We start from the raw sequence: 15393 nt of genomic DNA, 5'->3' as shown, positions 1-15393 counted from the left end.
GATGACAGAACACATCATTTTACAAAAGTTCTTATTGGTTTCACAGAATCTAAGCTGGTCAGTGGGTCTGCTTAGAAAACTAGAGGCCAACGATGGCTTGCGTTTTAAGATGGTTTCCTTGCTCCAGTTCCACTGAAGGTAACAGGAGCAGATCTGCTTGTCTGGCTGGTTTATATGGTTCTTTAGTCTTCCAACCTCTCAACTCACCCCTGGTTCTGGTTCCTGGCTTGAAAGACACATGCTGTGGGTACAATTAGTGTTATTGCTACTTTCAATGTATTTCTTTGCATAGGTGTTACTAAGGAACCTGAATGGGCAAGTAGGGTGGGTGGGGGTCCATGCTGGGCAAGATGGAGAGACCTCTCCCTCCATCTAGTCCACACAAGCCCCCGACATTGACCTGGGGCTTCTTTCTCAGCTGTGTGGCTGTCTTTGTGGATTAGTTCCTGATCTTAAGTCAGTAAAAGCTTCCAGCTGTGGGCTGCATTAAGAGGAAAAGACTGGGGCTGGAGAGATGGCTCAGTGGTTAAGAGCACTGCCTGCTCTTCCAAAGGTCCTGAGTTCAATTCCCGGCAACCACATGGTGGCTCACAACCATCTGTAAAGAGGTCTGGTGCCCTCTTCCGGCCTGCAGGCATACACACAGACAGAATATTGTATGCATAATAAATAAATAAAATAAATATAAAAACAAAGAGGAAAAGACTGCAATCCCACTTTAAAGATCTTACAAGCGGAGAGTCTGTCTCACAAAAATTCTTTTAAATGTTAATCGCGACAAATGGTGTGGGTGACTGTGGGCTAAGAAACTGTCAGCCAGATTTCAGTAAAATGTGTTCCTGCCAGCTAGCAGTGCTTTCTTTGTATTTTCTGATTGTCAACGGAATTGTGAGCAAGAAAAACGAATGCAACCCTTGTCACTATGCGGCTGAGCCGACTTCAAAATCTGGCTCCCCAGGGAAGAACTGTATAAACTGATATGGTGCCTAAGGGGAGAGAACAGCCAGACTAGACCTAACCAGGGATACCTGTGAGAGAACACAGTAGCAGGAGCGGAGGAGAGTAGCTGGGGAAGGGAAGCCTGCGAGTTCAAGGGAGTTTGGTACAAGAGGAGGTGCTACCATGGACTTAGATGTGTGGCCGGTACTTGTGATGCCAGCATGAGCTTTGATATGCTGATAGCCACAGGTAGCCATAGCTCCCTTCTGTCAGAGGGAAGGGAAATGTCTGCTTTTGGTAGAGGGGAACCGGTTTCACAAGTTCTGAGGAATGCTGGCTTTTATGTAACCACCAGAAATCCTTTAGTCTAGGTTGACCCCATTCCTGGATCTTTGGACTGCCTTTGGGGCTTGGGGACTGGAGTTTCTTTTGGATATGACATAACAAGTGCCTGCCCAGAGGGGAGGGTTGAGCGATGGAGCCAATTCCTGCTCCTGGCTTCCTGGAGGAGGAAGCCTCGGCTTGAGAGTCTGCTTTGGTTTCTACTCTTAAACGCACCCTCTACACTTACCCTCCCGTGGTGGACTGTAGTTAAACCTGTCCCACTCTCTTGTGCTGCCTAGTTCTATGTCAACATGACACAGAGTCATCAGATAGGAGGGGACCTCAACTGAGAAAATACCTCCATAAGAAAGGGCTGTAGACAAGCCTGTATAGCATTTTCTTAATTAGTGATTGATGGGGGAGGGTTTAGCCCATCGTGAGTGGTGCCATTCCTGGGCTTTTGGTCCTGAGTAAGAAAGCAGGCTGAGCAAGCCTTGATGAGCAAGCCAGTAAGCAGCACCCTCCATGTCTTCTGCATCAGCTCCTGCCTCCTGCCCTCACTGCTTTTGATGATGAACTGTTACATGGACGTGTGAGTGAAATCAACCCCCCACCCCCAATTGCTTTTGGTTATGGTGTTTCATCACAGCAATAGAACCCTAAGGTCTCTCTTCCCCTCGGCTTGTAGTCCTACACGGTTGTCTTCTACTCGGAACAGACAACATTTTCCATTTTTTTTTGGAAAGTGGTAGAAATACTTCATGCATATGATTCAATCAATTAAAAAACATAAACAGTGGCACACTGTAAACATGGTGTCAGCTCTGGAATGTCTCAAGGTTTAGATAGCTAAGAGGATTGTCTGAGAAAGCTAGGATGTTTTTTAGCTTCTATGGAAGGATCTGAGTTCCACTGAATATGGGCATCAGGAGCCAAGTGACGCCGTTACACCTGGGCCGCGTTTCCATACTTTACAAACAATACTGCCCCGTATCAGTGAGACTGCAGACAAATAGCCTCATCACACCCAGACACGAAGTCGCTCTGGAGTCAGTGAACACACCAGAAGCTCATGGCTGGTTTTCCTGGACACAATTGTTACGAAGGTCAAGGGCTTGATGTTAATGGAGACTGTGATTAGGGATTGTTAATTTTTCCTTGATTAACTGGTGCTGGCAGCTGTCTGCAGAATACTGTGTGTTAACTGCAGGTTGCTGCCAGTGATAAATCAGGCGAGAGGGTGTTCTCAAATTAACCACTGCTTTTCAGGAACCTGAGCCAAGGTTAGCCCTGTGGGGCGCTGCAGAGACTCCTGCCTAATGATCTAAGAGGCATTCTGTAGGCAGTCCCATTTTGTACTGGGATCAAATTTAGGTTCTTGCTGTGCTGGGCGAGGGCTCTGCTGCCAATGCCCTTTGCCCCTCCCTTCACTGTTGACCCCAATCGCAGTAGCTCAAGCAGGCTTTGAGTTTGAGATCCTCCTGCCTCAGCCTCCTCAGTAGCTGGCCTTACTGGCCTGGACCACCGTGAGTGGCTGTCAACTCATTTTGAAGCCTTGGTGACATTTTAAGTCACGAACATGGCTCCTCGAGGAATATCATTTTTAAAAAAGTAAATTAACACACCAGATTATTGCTGGCAAAAGTAAAATAAACCCCCAATGAACACAGTCATTAGCCTCTGCCCCATACTCCCCCAAAAAACCCCACCCTGAAACCAACCCAAATCCTGTAGTTCAGAAGAAACTGGCTTCCTCATGGCTTGGTGGCTGGAGGCTTAAAGAGTCCCACTCTGCGTAAGTATCTAACAACGAAGGGCACGGAGAATAAGGTGATGCTGATCCTCACGGGCGCAAAGAGCTTGTGGATGGCATAGGCTACCACGAATGTGCTGGTGCCGGCTGCCATTTTGGATTGCACCAGGGACTCGTTGAAGCCAAGCTTAAGCAGGACGGCAGACATGTCGATGCCACTGGGGGAGAAAGAGGCAAAGAAAATGTCACAGACGGGGATTAAAGGAAGAAACTGAACTGCCTAGGAGGGTGACAGTATTTTTACTTTTTATTATTAAACAAACCCTTATGATTATTGTGTGTATGAATATGAGCAACGCACATGCCATGGCATGCATGCAGAGGTCAGAGGGCAACTTCCAGGAGTTGGTTCTCTCTTTCCGCTGTGAGCTCCGGGGTAGAACTCAGATAGCCGGACTTTTCTGACAAGTACTTTTTACCTGCTAAGCCATCTTGCTGACCCAGATGAACTATACATACTTTTAAAGATGAGTACGTAGGTTTCGGCAAACGAACTTCCTCCCCCCCAAAACACCCCCAAAACCAATAATAAAATTCATCCACATTTTTAGCTTACCTTACAGAGGAAGAAAACAAAACTAAACAAAAAAATGTTTTTGGGATAGAGTCTCATGTAGCCCAAGCTAGCCTCAAATTCTATGTAGTTAAGGATGGATGACCTGGACCTGTGAGCTGCTTGCCTGCACCTTCTGAATGCTGGGATTACAGGTGTGGCTGGTGCTACCACATCCAGCCACATGGTGACCACTGTTGAAAATCAAATCGTACCTGGAAACAACTGTGTAGAACATCCCCAAGGAGACCAGCGAGATCCCAATGTGCACCGACACGCCCACGGCCCCGTATTCCTGGAAGACCTTCTTCAGCTGCTGTGATTTGCTTAGCTTTCCCTCTGTGCTCTTGGCACCGCTTCCTGGCTCAGTGATTCTGCTGGGCTCCTGTGCACAGAGCAAAGGGAGGGTAGGTTGGTGGCCAACACAGATGTTCACCCTTACCTGAGTTTTATACCTCTTTCTACCCACTTATTATTATTATTATTATAGACACCAATTATCACGCTCATTCCCACTAAGCCAGGGCTAGGTCAGCCCCGATGGCCCCGGAGATGGCCAGGTCACCTCCTACTGCAGGACTTGGCATATGGGATCTGGGCATGGAGCTTGAGATGGAAATGCTAACTTGGATTTTTCTGGGTGGGTTTTTATAAGGGAAAGGAGGAGGCAGGAGTTGGAGTCTGAGTAGAGGAGGTGATAGCGGGTGCAGAGGTTTGAAGATGCTCTTCTCCTGGTTTACTGATATGTGGGCGTGGGTGGGGTGGGAGGCCTACGAGCTGCAGGAAGTGGATTCTGCCCTGGAACCTTGGGAAGAAACTGGCCCTGATGTCACCTTGCCTTTAGCCTAGCGAGGCAGATTTTGGACTCCTGACCTCTAGCACAGGAGCGAATGTGTCAAGCACCAGAGGAGCCCTGCAGGCTTGTTATAAAGGCCAGAGCTGCAATGCTCAATTGGAATGACTGTAGGAGACATGTGTGTGTAGGTCTGTGAGAGTTTCCACAGGAGCTAAGAAAGGGAAGACAACCCACCCTGCACATAGGTGGCATCATTCCCTGGACAGTGCTGTGTAAGAAGAAAGTGCTCTGAGTGCCAAGGCTGATCTTGCTCTGCTTCCTGACTTCAGACACCTTCACCCTCCGGCCACCATGACTTCGCCACAATGGACTACAGTCTCAATGCATGGGCCAAAGTGAGTCCGTCCTTCCTGAAGTTGCTTTTGTCAACTATGTGGTCACCGAAAGGAGAAAAGTGACCCATGAGAGCTCAGACCATCCAAGTCTGTGGACTGAGCACACAACTTCATGTCTGTACTACCCCAAGATGGGGTGGGTTGGAATAGGATGGGGCTCCAAAAGTCATGTGCCTTCGCTGAGACAGGAAACATGACAGGGAAGGCTGATTCCGGGACAAAATACTGACCAGAATGGGTACAGAAATTACCCGTGCTATGTAGCAATCTTCTGTTTAAAAACACATTATTTGTGTGTGTGTGCACACATATATGTGCACAGGTGCGCACGTTGCAGTATGTACGTGGAGTTAAAGGACAACTTGGTGAGTCGATTCTTTTCAAGCACCTTTACATCTGTGTATCAGATACTTTTCTGTGGTAAAATACCACGATCAAAAGCAGCCTGTGAAAGAGTTCGTTCTGGCTCACAGTTCTAGAGGGAGAAGAGTCCATCATGCCTGAGAGGCATGGCAGCAAGGGGCAGCTCAGTGGCCAGAGCAGGAAGCTGAGAGATCACATCAGGAAACAGGATGAGCTGGAAGTGGAGCAGGATTATACTGAAAGGCCACCCCCCAGTGAAAGGCTACCCCCCAGTGAAAGGCTACACCTCCTCAAACAGAGTCACTAGCTGGGGACCTAGTGCTTACACGACTGAGCCTATGGGGACACGGTGGGGACCAGGAATTGAGCTCAGGGCTGTCAGGTGTACAAGGCAAGTGTTACCTACTGGAACATCTGGTTGGTTACATGGGGTGATCTTAACTTTGGGACAGACAACAGAGAACCCACCCACATCTGGATTAGACAAAATACACCTCTACAAGAGAGTGCTTTTAGCCAAAGGATTTATGAGTCTGGCTCTTGCCAGTCACCTCTAGTTACTGATCTTGCAGCTGGGCACATTCCTTCCTGATTTTAACGTGTGCGTCTGCAAAGGCAAAGGGAATGAGCATGCCAGCATCCCCAGGAAATGAGCCAGGATACCCCTAGTGAGAAGGAAACCCACCAACTAAATCTACACAGCCAGCTCTACCACATTGCAGGGGACCACCAGGTCTATCCTTGCTGTGGCAGCCACTTGCTGCAGCTCTGGACCCTCAGGCCCTCACTTTGCACTTGTGGGATAAGGCTCATGACCCTGCTGTGTCCCTCCCCAGCACCCGGTGCACAAATTCTGCTGACCGTGGATGCTCATCAGTGGGCAGCTCGCGAGCTCTTCTGTTTGTACCTACTTGCGTGAGCCCAGCTTTAGCTCTGCAGATCTGGGGAAAGGCCTGGGACTGGGCCTTGTCATCAGTTCCAAAGGTGACTGGAAAGTAATCACTAAGCTTAGAGAGAAAGCCCTGCTCACCTGACCCTCTGTCCTGGCCCTGCTAGCTCAGGCTGTGCTCTAGGAGTGAAGAGTGTGTGTGTATGTGTGTGTGTGTGTGTGTGTGTGTGTGTGTGCGCGCGCGCGTGTCCATTCCACATGTCTGATACAAATGCAAATGCTACCTCCTTTAAGAGTCCCTCCACTGTAGCTTGTAAGTCCTAATCAAACAGTACCATAAGGCTTTCCAAGGCTCCCACTTTAAGATTTGTTTATTTTATGTGTATGGGTGTTTGCCTGCATGTATGTACATCTTTGCACCAAGTACATGCCTAGTACATCCATGGAGGCCAGAAGGCCTCAGATCCCCTGGGACTGGAGTTACAGATGGTTGTGAGCCATCCTGTGGATGCTGGGAATTGAACCCAGGTCCTCTGCAAGAGTTGTCAGGGCTCTGAACCATCTCTTCAGCCTGCTCCCCTCTCTAAACAAAGTCTGGTCCTGATGTTTGCTGCGCCAGCCCTGCAGAAGCCTCTATTTATTTTCTAGATGGAAGTCTGGCTGCCTTTCTAGTCTCCTTTCTGGGCCAGAAGGCCTTTTGCCAAACCTGAGGGTGTGAGACAAAGGGGCTTCATCAGGGACAGCTGTGGCAGCTCTGGGGCATGGAGAATGGGCCATAACTGAGATTGCCCGGGCCAAGCTTCAATGGGCTTTTGACTGACACTGGTCTAAGGGAGACACAGGCACTGGGAAGGGCTGCAGACTATCCTATCAGCCCAGCCCAGAGGGAGAGGATTACTTATCAGGGAGAACCAGGGCCTCTGTGAGCATTTCGGCAGGGGGTGCAGAACTCAAGCACAGGAGAGGGGCAAGTGCTGGCCAATAAAAGAAGGTGCTGGCAGCTTTTTCTCCTGTCCTCCAGATCCGGAACATCCTGGAAAAGTCTCTCCTATTAGGAATGGCCACTCTTGCAGGACATAAAGGGCCATGCATTTTTCTTCCAAGTCCTTGAGGGGTTTAAAGAAGCCAAACCAAAGGGATTTATGAGCGTGACCTGCAAGCAATGGGGGCATTTGTAGACACTCATTGTCCATAGAGTATCACTGCTTACTGCCCTGAGTGTGTGACATTGACTTCAAAGTGCTCAAGCGGGGATGTGGCTCCATGGCACATGGTCTAGCATGTGCAAAGCTTTTATTTCTTAGCACTGTATAAACCCAGCTTGGTGGGCTAAACCAATAATCCCAGCCCTTTGGAGGTGGGGGCAGAAGGACCAGAAGTTCAAGGCTTATTGAACTGGAGGCCAGCCTGGTTGGAGTACACGAGACGGTGTTTCAAAACAGCCAGAGGAAAGCCTTATCAGAAAAGGACCACAGTGCTGGGACACCTGCTTCCACTCATTTGATAAGCACCGCACGTGCTGACTTTGTACCGAGAGTGTTCTGAATGCCGGGAAAACTTTAGTCTTACAACACCCCCCACAAAGAACGGAAGAGGACCTGCAGAGCCCCGAGGGGTTGAGTGTGTAACCAAGGACAGCACAGGAGCTAACCGGATCCCAGTCCCACCACTTGGCCTTCTGTCTCTTCTCTGGGTCACAGTGTTCCAGAGTAGAGGACAGTCCAACGAGCAAAACAGACCCACCTCAAAGGAGACTACGAGTCCCGGGAGCAGAGGACAACAGTCACATAGCAGGGTGAGGACACACCAAGACAGACCAGGAGAGGGAGTTCGAGGGGCTGGTGGGACGGGTGCTGCTAGTCAGATAAGGGACGCCAGCAAGCCGCGCGTGTAACAGTGCCCGCCCCTCCCCATACCCCAAGTGGGCCACTTGCTCTACATGACCCTGAATCATGTTACGGGAAAAATGCAGGCCTCTGGGGCACTGTGTCTCCCCCTCTCTGACACAGTGCAGTCCTTGTTGTAGGCAGAGGTGGGCATGGCCCTCAGACACTTGATTTAATGTCTAGAACATTTGGAGACCCCAGCTGGCCTCCTAATGAAGGCAGCCAGAGTGGAAATGGAGTGGGATTGCTGGACTGAGGCCTAGGCAGGCCCTTCCCCCACAGCGAAGGTTTCGAACCTTCTGTTAGGTTCTGATTCCATCCCTCTCTCAATCAGCAGAAGAGGCAAGCTTGGCCCCTGGGCTCTGGGGCCCTGCTGTGGTGTGTAATCACACCGAGGACTGCAAGTCTGGCACGATGTACCAGATGCCTGCTAGCATGCTCTCTCTTATCATATTCACCCTCTGGGAAAAGACCTATTAGCATCTCATTCTAGAGACACGGAACCGTGAGAGCATTCGATCAAGGTTATTGACTTAGCAGGCAAAGACAGGGATCCTAGGAGCTGGAGACCACACTCATCCTTGCTGTGAACACACGCTGGTCGAGGCAGAGTCTGGGCTGCCAGCAGGGCTGAGGTGGTGGAACAAGGTGAGAGATTGTTCCAGATCACGGAGGCAGAGATTGGAACTTCAGAGAAGCGACTGTGTGTGCGTGGGTGGGTGGGGGGCACACCACTGGCAGTCAGGGAAGACTTCCTGGAGGAGAGGGAGGCAGAATCATCAGGAAGCAGGTGGTATGTTCTAAGCATCCTGCCCTGAGCTCAGGATTAGAGACGAGGCGCCAGTGTCCTGTCTGTCACCCAGGAGAGGAGAGGGGAAAGAAGGAAGCCCATCCATGTTTGTGTGAGGCACCCAAGTACAGGGACTAATCCCTTTGGCTACTTACTGAAAAGCAACAAGGGCAGACAGGGCTCAGACCTGCCTGATTCATAGCGGTGGTCCTCCAGACTCTTGGTGGCAAGGTGCCAGTTTCAGCCTTCTGAAAGGCCAGCTCAGGTCCAGACCTCCTGGGCTCTGGGTCTGAGGTCACACAGCCCAGGGATGGGTGGGTCCAGACTCAGGAGCTGGAAGCCCTCTCCTGCAGGGATCCAGGCTTGCAACACGACTTAACGCTTCCGATCTGGGTACTCCACTACTTTCTTCAGAGACCCTCTTGAGCTGCGCTGCTGGCTGAACGGAAGCTAGTTTTCACTCTTAGCATTCAGGGAAGGCAAGCATAAGGAAACAGGACGGACTGCTTGCCCTGAGAGCCCGCTCTTCCAGCTACATAAAAAGGGAGGAGCCACCGGCACAGGGAGGCGGTCGATACACCCGCACCCCCGAGAAGACGCCTCCTGGGCCCAGTGCCCAGGCCTGAACTGAACTTCAGAATGGACAAAACTTCAAAGGCCGGTTTGGAAGTTCATAGTGAGTTCAGGCCCCTTGCAGGCCGCTCGGTAACGCCACTGTTCTGGCTTTAGAAACTGGGGCCCGGCAGGAGACTCCATGACCTTGGGCCGAGCACCACACCACCCCAAGCCTCAGTTTCTCAGGTTGCTAACTGAAAGAGATGTTTTTCCGATTCTAGCGATCTGAGAACTCAGGGACCCCGGAGGTGACACATTTTGGGCAGGTGCAATGCAAAGCTGTCCTTGGGACTGGCCCTGGCACGGCGCTTGGGTTACTTGGGGTTCAGGGTCCGAGTAAGTGTAGGGAGGCTTACCTGGCGGCTGAGGCAGTCCCTGCGGGCCGTGTGCAGCAGCCGGGAGTCCGGCCCGGGGCGGGACAAGGCCAAGGCCCAGAGCGGTGGAGCGCAGGAGGTGGCGGCTCCCAGGAGCCAAGGGGTCCGGGGCAGTATCCGGGAGCCCACTCTTCCCGCCGGGCTAAGCAGCACCAGCAGCCCAGCCATGGCGCGCCGCGAGCAAGCGTTGCTCCGGAGCTGCCCACTCGGGAACCAACCCCAACACCGCGCGGTGGGCGGGGCCGTGGCCGTGTGCCCGCCCCACCGGGCCGTGCCTCACCCTCCCCAGACCCCGCCCCCCGAGCGGAGCGGAGCGCGGTGGGCGGGGCTTCACAGCGGAGCGCACGCCTTGGGCCCCACCCACCAGCTCCGCCCTTGTCAGAAACAGCCTATCCCTGGGTAGGCGGAATCATCCGGAGCCGCGTGCTCTCATCCCGGCCCCTAGGCCCCGCCTCCCTAGCTAAGCCCCGCCTCCTGGAGCGGAGTGGGCGGGGCTGGGGTCTGGCCAAGATCTCCAGCCTGGCTCTAGGGAGCTCTTGCTGGTCCTTTGTGGAATGGATATTTGCAGGGCTTTCCAGGAGTTTTGAGTTTCCAGACTGTGGAGTGTGGCTGTTGTTTCACGCCGAGGGCTCATGCATCTTTTGTTCTTCCTCCCAGCAGAACGGGTGAAATCTGGAAGACTGGTGCTTACATGATCGCTTTGAAAAAGAAAGGGACTGTAGAACTTAACACTCACTTGAAGAAGCCCTCTAAATGACCCTACTACATTGTTGATGTGAACATGAGAGCAGCCACTGTGGAAAATAGTTGGTACTTTCGCAGGTAGCTAAAAGTATACACACCAGGTTGCCCAGCAACTCCACTCCCATAGTGTCTCAAGAGAAGCAAAGACTCTCATTTCAATTCCTAACTAAACTGTGACAAGAACTCTTTCTCACCTGACTCCGCTGTTGGGGACTTGACACCATAGGAAGGCCTTGCTGGCATAGTTGTGGTCCCTCTACCTTGGACCTCCAGAACCGTGAGCCAAAATTAACCCTTTTGTTTTTATAACTTAAGAAAGAAACGAAAGTAAACTATGATCTTGACCTGGAGGTGCAGTCCTATGATTCCAGTACTTGGAGTTCAAGGCCAGTCTTGACCACGCGAGAACTTGTCTGACACACATGCACAAAAAACTAAAATGAGAAGACACAAATACTCATGCAGGACAATCCAGATGCTTGTTGCCTGGGAAATGTAACCACAGACTCTTCTGGAGTGGACCCCACTCATTAGGGATTATAGGGCAATCTGGGGCTGGGGCGATGGCTCGGCAGGCAAAATACTTGCTGTATAAGTCCAGGGTCTGAGTTCTAATCCTGGGACCCAGGTCAAGGGAGGGTGGGGGGTGGGAGAAAGAACCAGCTTTTCTACAAAGATGTCCTCTGACCTGCACATGTGCCTGATGGAGGAAGGTCATTGGCTAATAAAGAAACTGCTTGGCCCTGATAGGTTAAAACATAGGTGGATGGAGTAAACAGAACAGAATGTTGGGAGGAAGAGGAAGTGAACTCAGACACCATGTTCCCCTCTCCCGGGCAGACATGATGAAGCAAGTCGCCAGGTCAGACATGCTGAATCTTTCCTGGTAAGACTGGTGCTACACAGTTTATTAGAGATGGGTTGATCGGGATATCAGAATTAGCCAGTAAGGGCTAGAGCTAATGGGCCAAGCAGTGTTTATATGAATACAGTTTGTGTGTCCTTATTTTGGGGGCATAAGCTATCCAGGCAGCCGGGAGCCGGGCTGTGAGAAGAGGCCCGCAGCTCCTACTACATGTGCCCTCCCCCCCATAATAATAAAATCGTTTTTAAACGGAATGAGTTGACCCCTCCATCCAGGACAAGTCTCAGGACTGCCATACCAAAGGGAAAATTCTAGCCACAGATACAATGTGCCTTAGGATTTCATTTTCACAGAAGGCCAAAACCAGGCAAAGTTCTGGAGAGCCACAACAGGTCAATGGCCTTTTGGGGCTAAGAGTGGGAGGTAGGATAGTGTTCAAGGAACATGAGGATGATTAAGCAGTGAAGGGTCACTTCGGTACACTTAAAACAAGTCACTTTATGCTATGCATTTATACTTCAGGAAAACTATTCCAATAGTCTCAAGACAGGTATGGTGGCTCAGGTCTATAGCCCCTGCACTTGGAAAGCAAAGGCAGGAGGATGGTGAGCTTCAGGGTAGTCCCCAGACTCAGCATCATTAAACAAGAAGAATAAAAATAATAATGCTAAATTGTTATGATGTGTCAGCTGCATCTCACAGAAAACACACTGGATGTGTGTGCATTCTGTTTACAATGGTCTGTAAGGGTGTCTGAAGGAGGCAAGGTGGTCCTGTGCGGAGTATTGCTGCTTGGAGTATTCAAAGTATAAAGACCAATTAAGGGTAAATTCTTAGTCAAACTAGCCCTGCAAGTCCAGCTGTGTGATCTAGGATCAGTGGCTCAACCTCTCTGAGCTGCCGTTTAGATGAAGATGCTAATAGACCCCCCCTCTTAGAACTGTTGGCAGAAGCCTTTGATGCAGACCTTGAAAAGGGCCTTTACTTAGTGCCCAGTGCACAAAGAGAGTGAGTGTGTCATCTGGGATGTCTCCAAGGTCAGAGCGGCCTGATAGCACTTCATCTTTAGGGCCTCCTAGTTCCCACAGTGCTCCTGTGGCTGGGTCTCCTTCACTCGCTTAGGCCTCCTCTTCCAGCTTCATAGGAAATGAGTTTGTGACTTTTGCTTTGTGGATCTTGGGTAAGAGAAAAAATGCTATGGAATCATCTTTTTCTATACTGTGAAGGTGTGTCTTTGCCAAGGCGCCTCCTGATTTGATTAGCAAAGAGCCAACTGGCTGATAGCTAGGCAAAAAGAGCTGAGTTGGGAAAACCAAGTTGAGAGGATGCTGGGAAGAAGAGAGCGGAGTCATGGGGGACTTGCCAGGAGGCATGGAGAGAAGCAAGCTGAACATGCCATGCTGAAAAAAGGTACTGCTACGTGGTAGAGTGTAGATAAGAAGTATGGGTTTATTTAAGTTGTAAGAGCTAGTTAGTAACAAGCCCAAGCTGTTAGCCGAACATTTATAATCAATATTAAGTCTCTGTGTGGTTATTTGGGAGCCAGCAGTCCTGACAAAAAACTCCATCTACACGTTTTACTTTTGCTCTTTAAATGTGACTGAGGATGAGCAGGAGTTGCTGTGAAGTGCAGCCACCGTTAACCATGTGCTCATATTAAACAATTAATAACACGTGTGTACAGATGTTGTTAATGTACACACTCAAGTACGGGTGTGTCTAGAATACAGCACACGAAAGTGCCCCTCTTCCCTTCTGTCCCCTGTGGTCCCCCACTGTTAGTCATCATCATCATTTATGCTCCAGCAATGCTTAAGCATGCATGGGCAGCCGGTTTAGGGCGGTTCTCCAGTTGTTCCTATTCTGGGAAGTCCTAGATGTAGATGCTTGTGTTAATGTCAAGGTTCCACAGTCTTCCTTTATGCTATCTATCCAGTGTTTTTCAGGTCTCCCTCTTTGTCTTTTTTTTGGTTTTTCAAGGCAGGATTTGTCTTTAACTTTGGAGCTTATCCTGGAACTAGCTCTTGTAGACCAGGTTGGCCTTGAACTCACAGAGATCAGCCTGAATTGCCTTCTTTACAGCTCTGAAACCTGGAACATGAAACGCTCCTCAGAACAGCGGCTGCATGTGTTTGAGAGGGCGTGTCTCAGGAGGATTCTAGGCGTCACCGACAGGCTGTACAGTGACAACAATAAGAATCATCTCCGTTTACAGAAAGAAGTAAACTACAGGCTATGGCGATGGCCCTTGAGATACTTCGGCAGATACCTGAAGAGAGCCCTGCTTGGAGGAGTTCCCACTGCTAGTAGAAAGTCCTGTCTGTAAACTCAGTGCCACATGGGGGCTGACATCCCTCCGTGATGCACACATTTTACTGCCAGCAATGACTTCTCATCAGTAAGGGGCCTTTCCAGCGCACAGGTGTGCACAACAGAGTGCACCAAGCAGCTATGAATTAGCCTGGAAGTTTTCAAAAATATTTCTGCGTCGGAAACAAATATGAGCAGACTGCAAGTAGGTTGAAAGGCAGTCAGCTAACCACATCGGCTAACTTCTCCTCTGGAGTTATTTTTGGAGGGCCTGATATGGGTCACTGAGCTTTTTTGTTCTTGATTTTAAAACGGTCTGGCTAATAGCCTCAAATTTACAGTCTTCCTTGCTTTGGTCTCCCAAGTATTGAGATTATTATAGGCAAGTGCCACTGAGCACAGCATGACTTCATTTTGATCTGACAACCCCCTCCTCCCCGCCATCCGTATCTGAACAATATTCTCGGGAGACCTCTCTGATTAGCCATCTGGTGGTTTGGTCTCAATTGTCTCTTTTGACTGGGATAACATTTGTCCCAGTTGGTTTGATCTGATCATACAGTGGTGGGTAGGGTGTCAAGCGACAGATGTTAAGGAGCTAGCGCCAATAAATCTCTTGATAAATAAATAGCTAAAAAGGTATACAAGGAGGAGATCTTAGGCTGAGCCCACCTGGGAGTCCATTGTTGAATTTAATTTTGTCTACATTGTGGGCGATGTCCTCAAGTCTTAAAAAATGCAGGCATTCTGCTTCGACAGAATGTCAGCAGATAATAGTTCAAAGTTTTGTACAAGTATGAACCAGCCACCAAGATCACACATTTTTTAGAGGGGAAGCAGGGCTGTGGAGGACAAAAGACTCAGCTGGACCACCTGTGTGGTCTCTCTCTTTCCTTCTGTGCCGGGGGCTGAACCCAGAGCTTATTCATGAACTCATTTTCCACAAACCCTTATTTTACACATGAGGAATCGAGGCTTGGAGGCTGCAGCCTCTTGACTGAGATCCCTCAGCAGGAGCAGCATCAGCAAGGGATCAGAAGTTGGGCACAGTTCCTTCCATCTCTGAGGGGGAGCACAGGGGTGGGGTGGGGTGGGGACTGCAGGGGGAGGGCTGGTGTGACATCTCAGTGCTATAATCGCTCTGAAATCGAGAAACCAGGAATCAGTGCTTTGAGGACTGGCTGTCAGGGACCCCCCCGAAGAGCTGGGCCAAGTCCCTTCCAGAAGGGTTTCCAGCTGCCTTTCTGTCTGGCTCGCTGTCCTCCAGCAGATTGATCAATGAACTGCTGCCAGCCACTATTAATATCCTGGGACCTCTGACATCACCAGGCAGGAGAAGTGGCACCAGCGGCTGGTGCCCATTAGGTGTCAACATGACAGCTGAGCTGGCTCCTCCTACCTGTATCTCAGAACCAGCCAGGAAATATGCAAAAGGAAGGAGCCCTAAAATAAGCCAGGTGTGCTGTGGTACACCTGTAATCCTGACACTTGGGAAGTGGAGAAAGAAAGGTCAGAGGCTTAGGGTTGCCTTTAACTCTGCAGTGAGTTTGAGGTCAGCTTGAGCTACCTAAGATTCTATCTCAATAGATAGATAGATAGATAAACAAACCAAATAAATAAATAAGTAAAATTTCTGGCACCAAGTGAGAAGAGTCATGTGACAAAATCTCAGCGGCAAAGCCAGCTTCAAGTAGGATACAGTGCAGTAAGCTATAACAAGAACCCTCAGGACCCTGA

At 50.0% G+C, this 15393-nt stretch overlaps 1 protein-coding gene across 1 annotated transcript; it reads right to left on the bottom strand.

The window, feature by feature from the left end:
* Positions 1 to 14: 14 nt before the first annotated feature.
* Fam210b (family with sequence similarity 210 member B) lies at positions 15 to 9984 on the bottom strand. The gene is made up of 3 exons (XM_050152921.1): positions 9720 to 9984; positions 3845 to 4014; positions 15 to 3234 (listed from the first exon to the last, which is right to left on the bottom strand). The coding sequence occupies exons 1-3, from the start codon at positions 9903 to 9905 to the stop codon at positions 3018 to 3020; spliced, it is 573 nt and encodes a 190-aa protein (XP_050008878.1). The 5' UTR covers positions 9906 to 9984; the 3' UTR covers positions 15 to 3017.
* Positions 9985 to 15393: the final 5409 nt, after the last annotated feature.

The sequence above is a fragment of the Alexandromys fortis genome, unplaced genomic scaffold, assembly GCF_014885135.2.
Source record: "Alexandromys fortis isolate MF-2015 unplaced genomic scaffold, M_Fortis_MF-2015_v1.1 scaffold_81, whole genome shotgun sequence".
NCBI classification, from domain to species: Eukaryota; Metazoa; Chordata; class Mammalia; order Rodentia; family Cricetidae; genus Alexandromys; species Alexandromys fortis.
The sequence above is the reverse complement of the archived record's forward strand: the minus strand, read 5'-3'. Positions and strand labels throughout refer to the sequence as shown.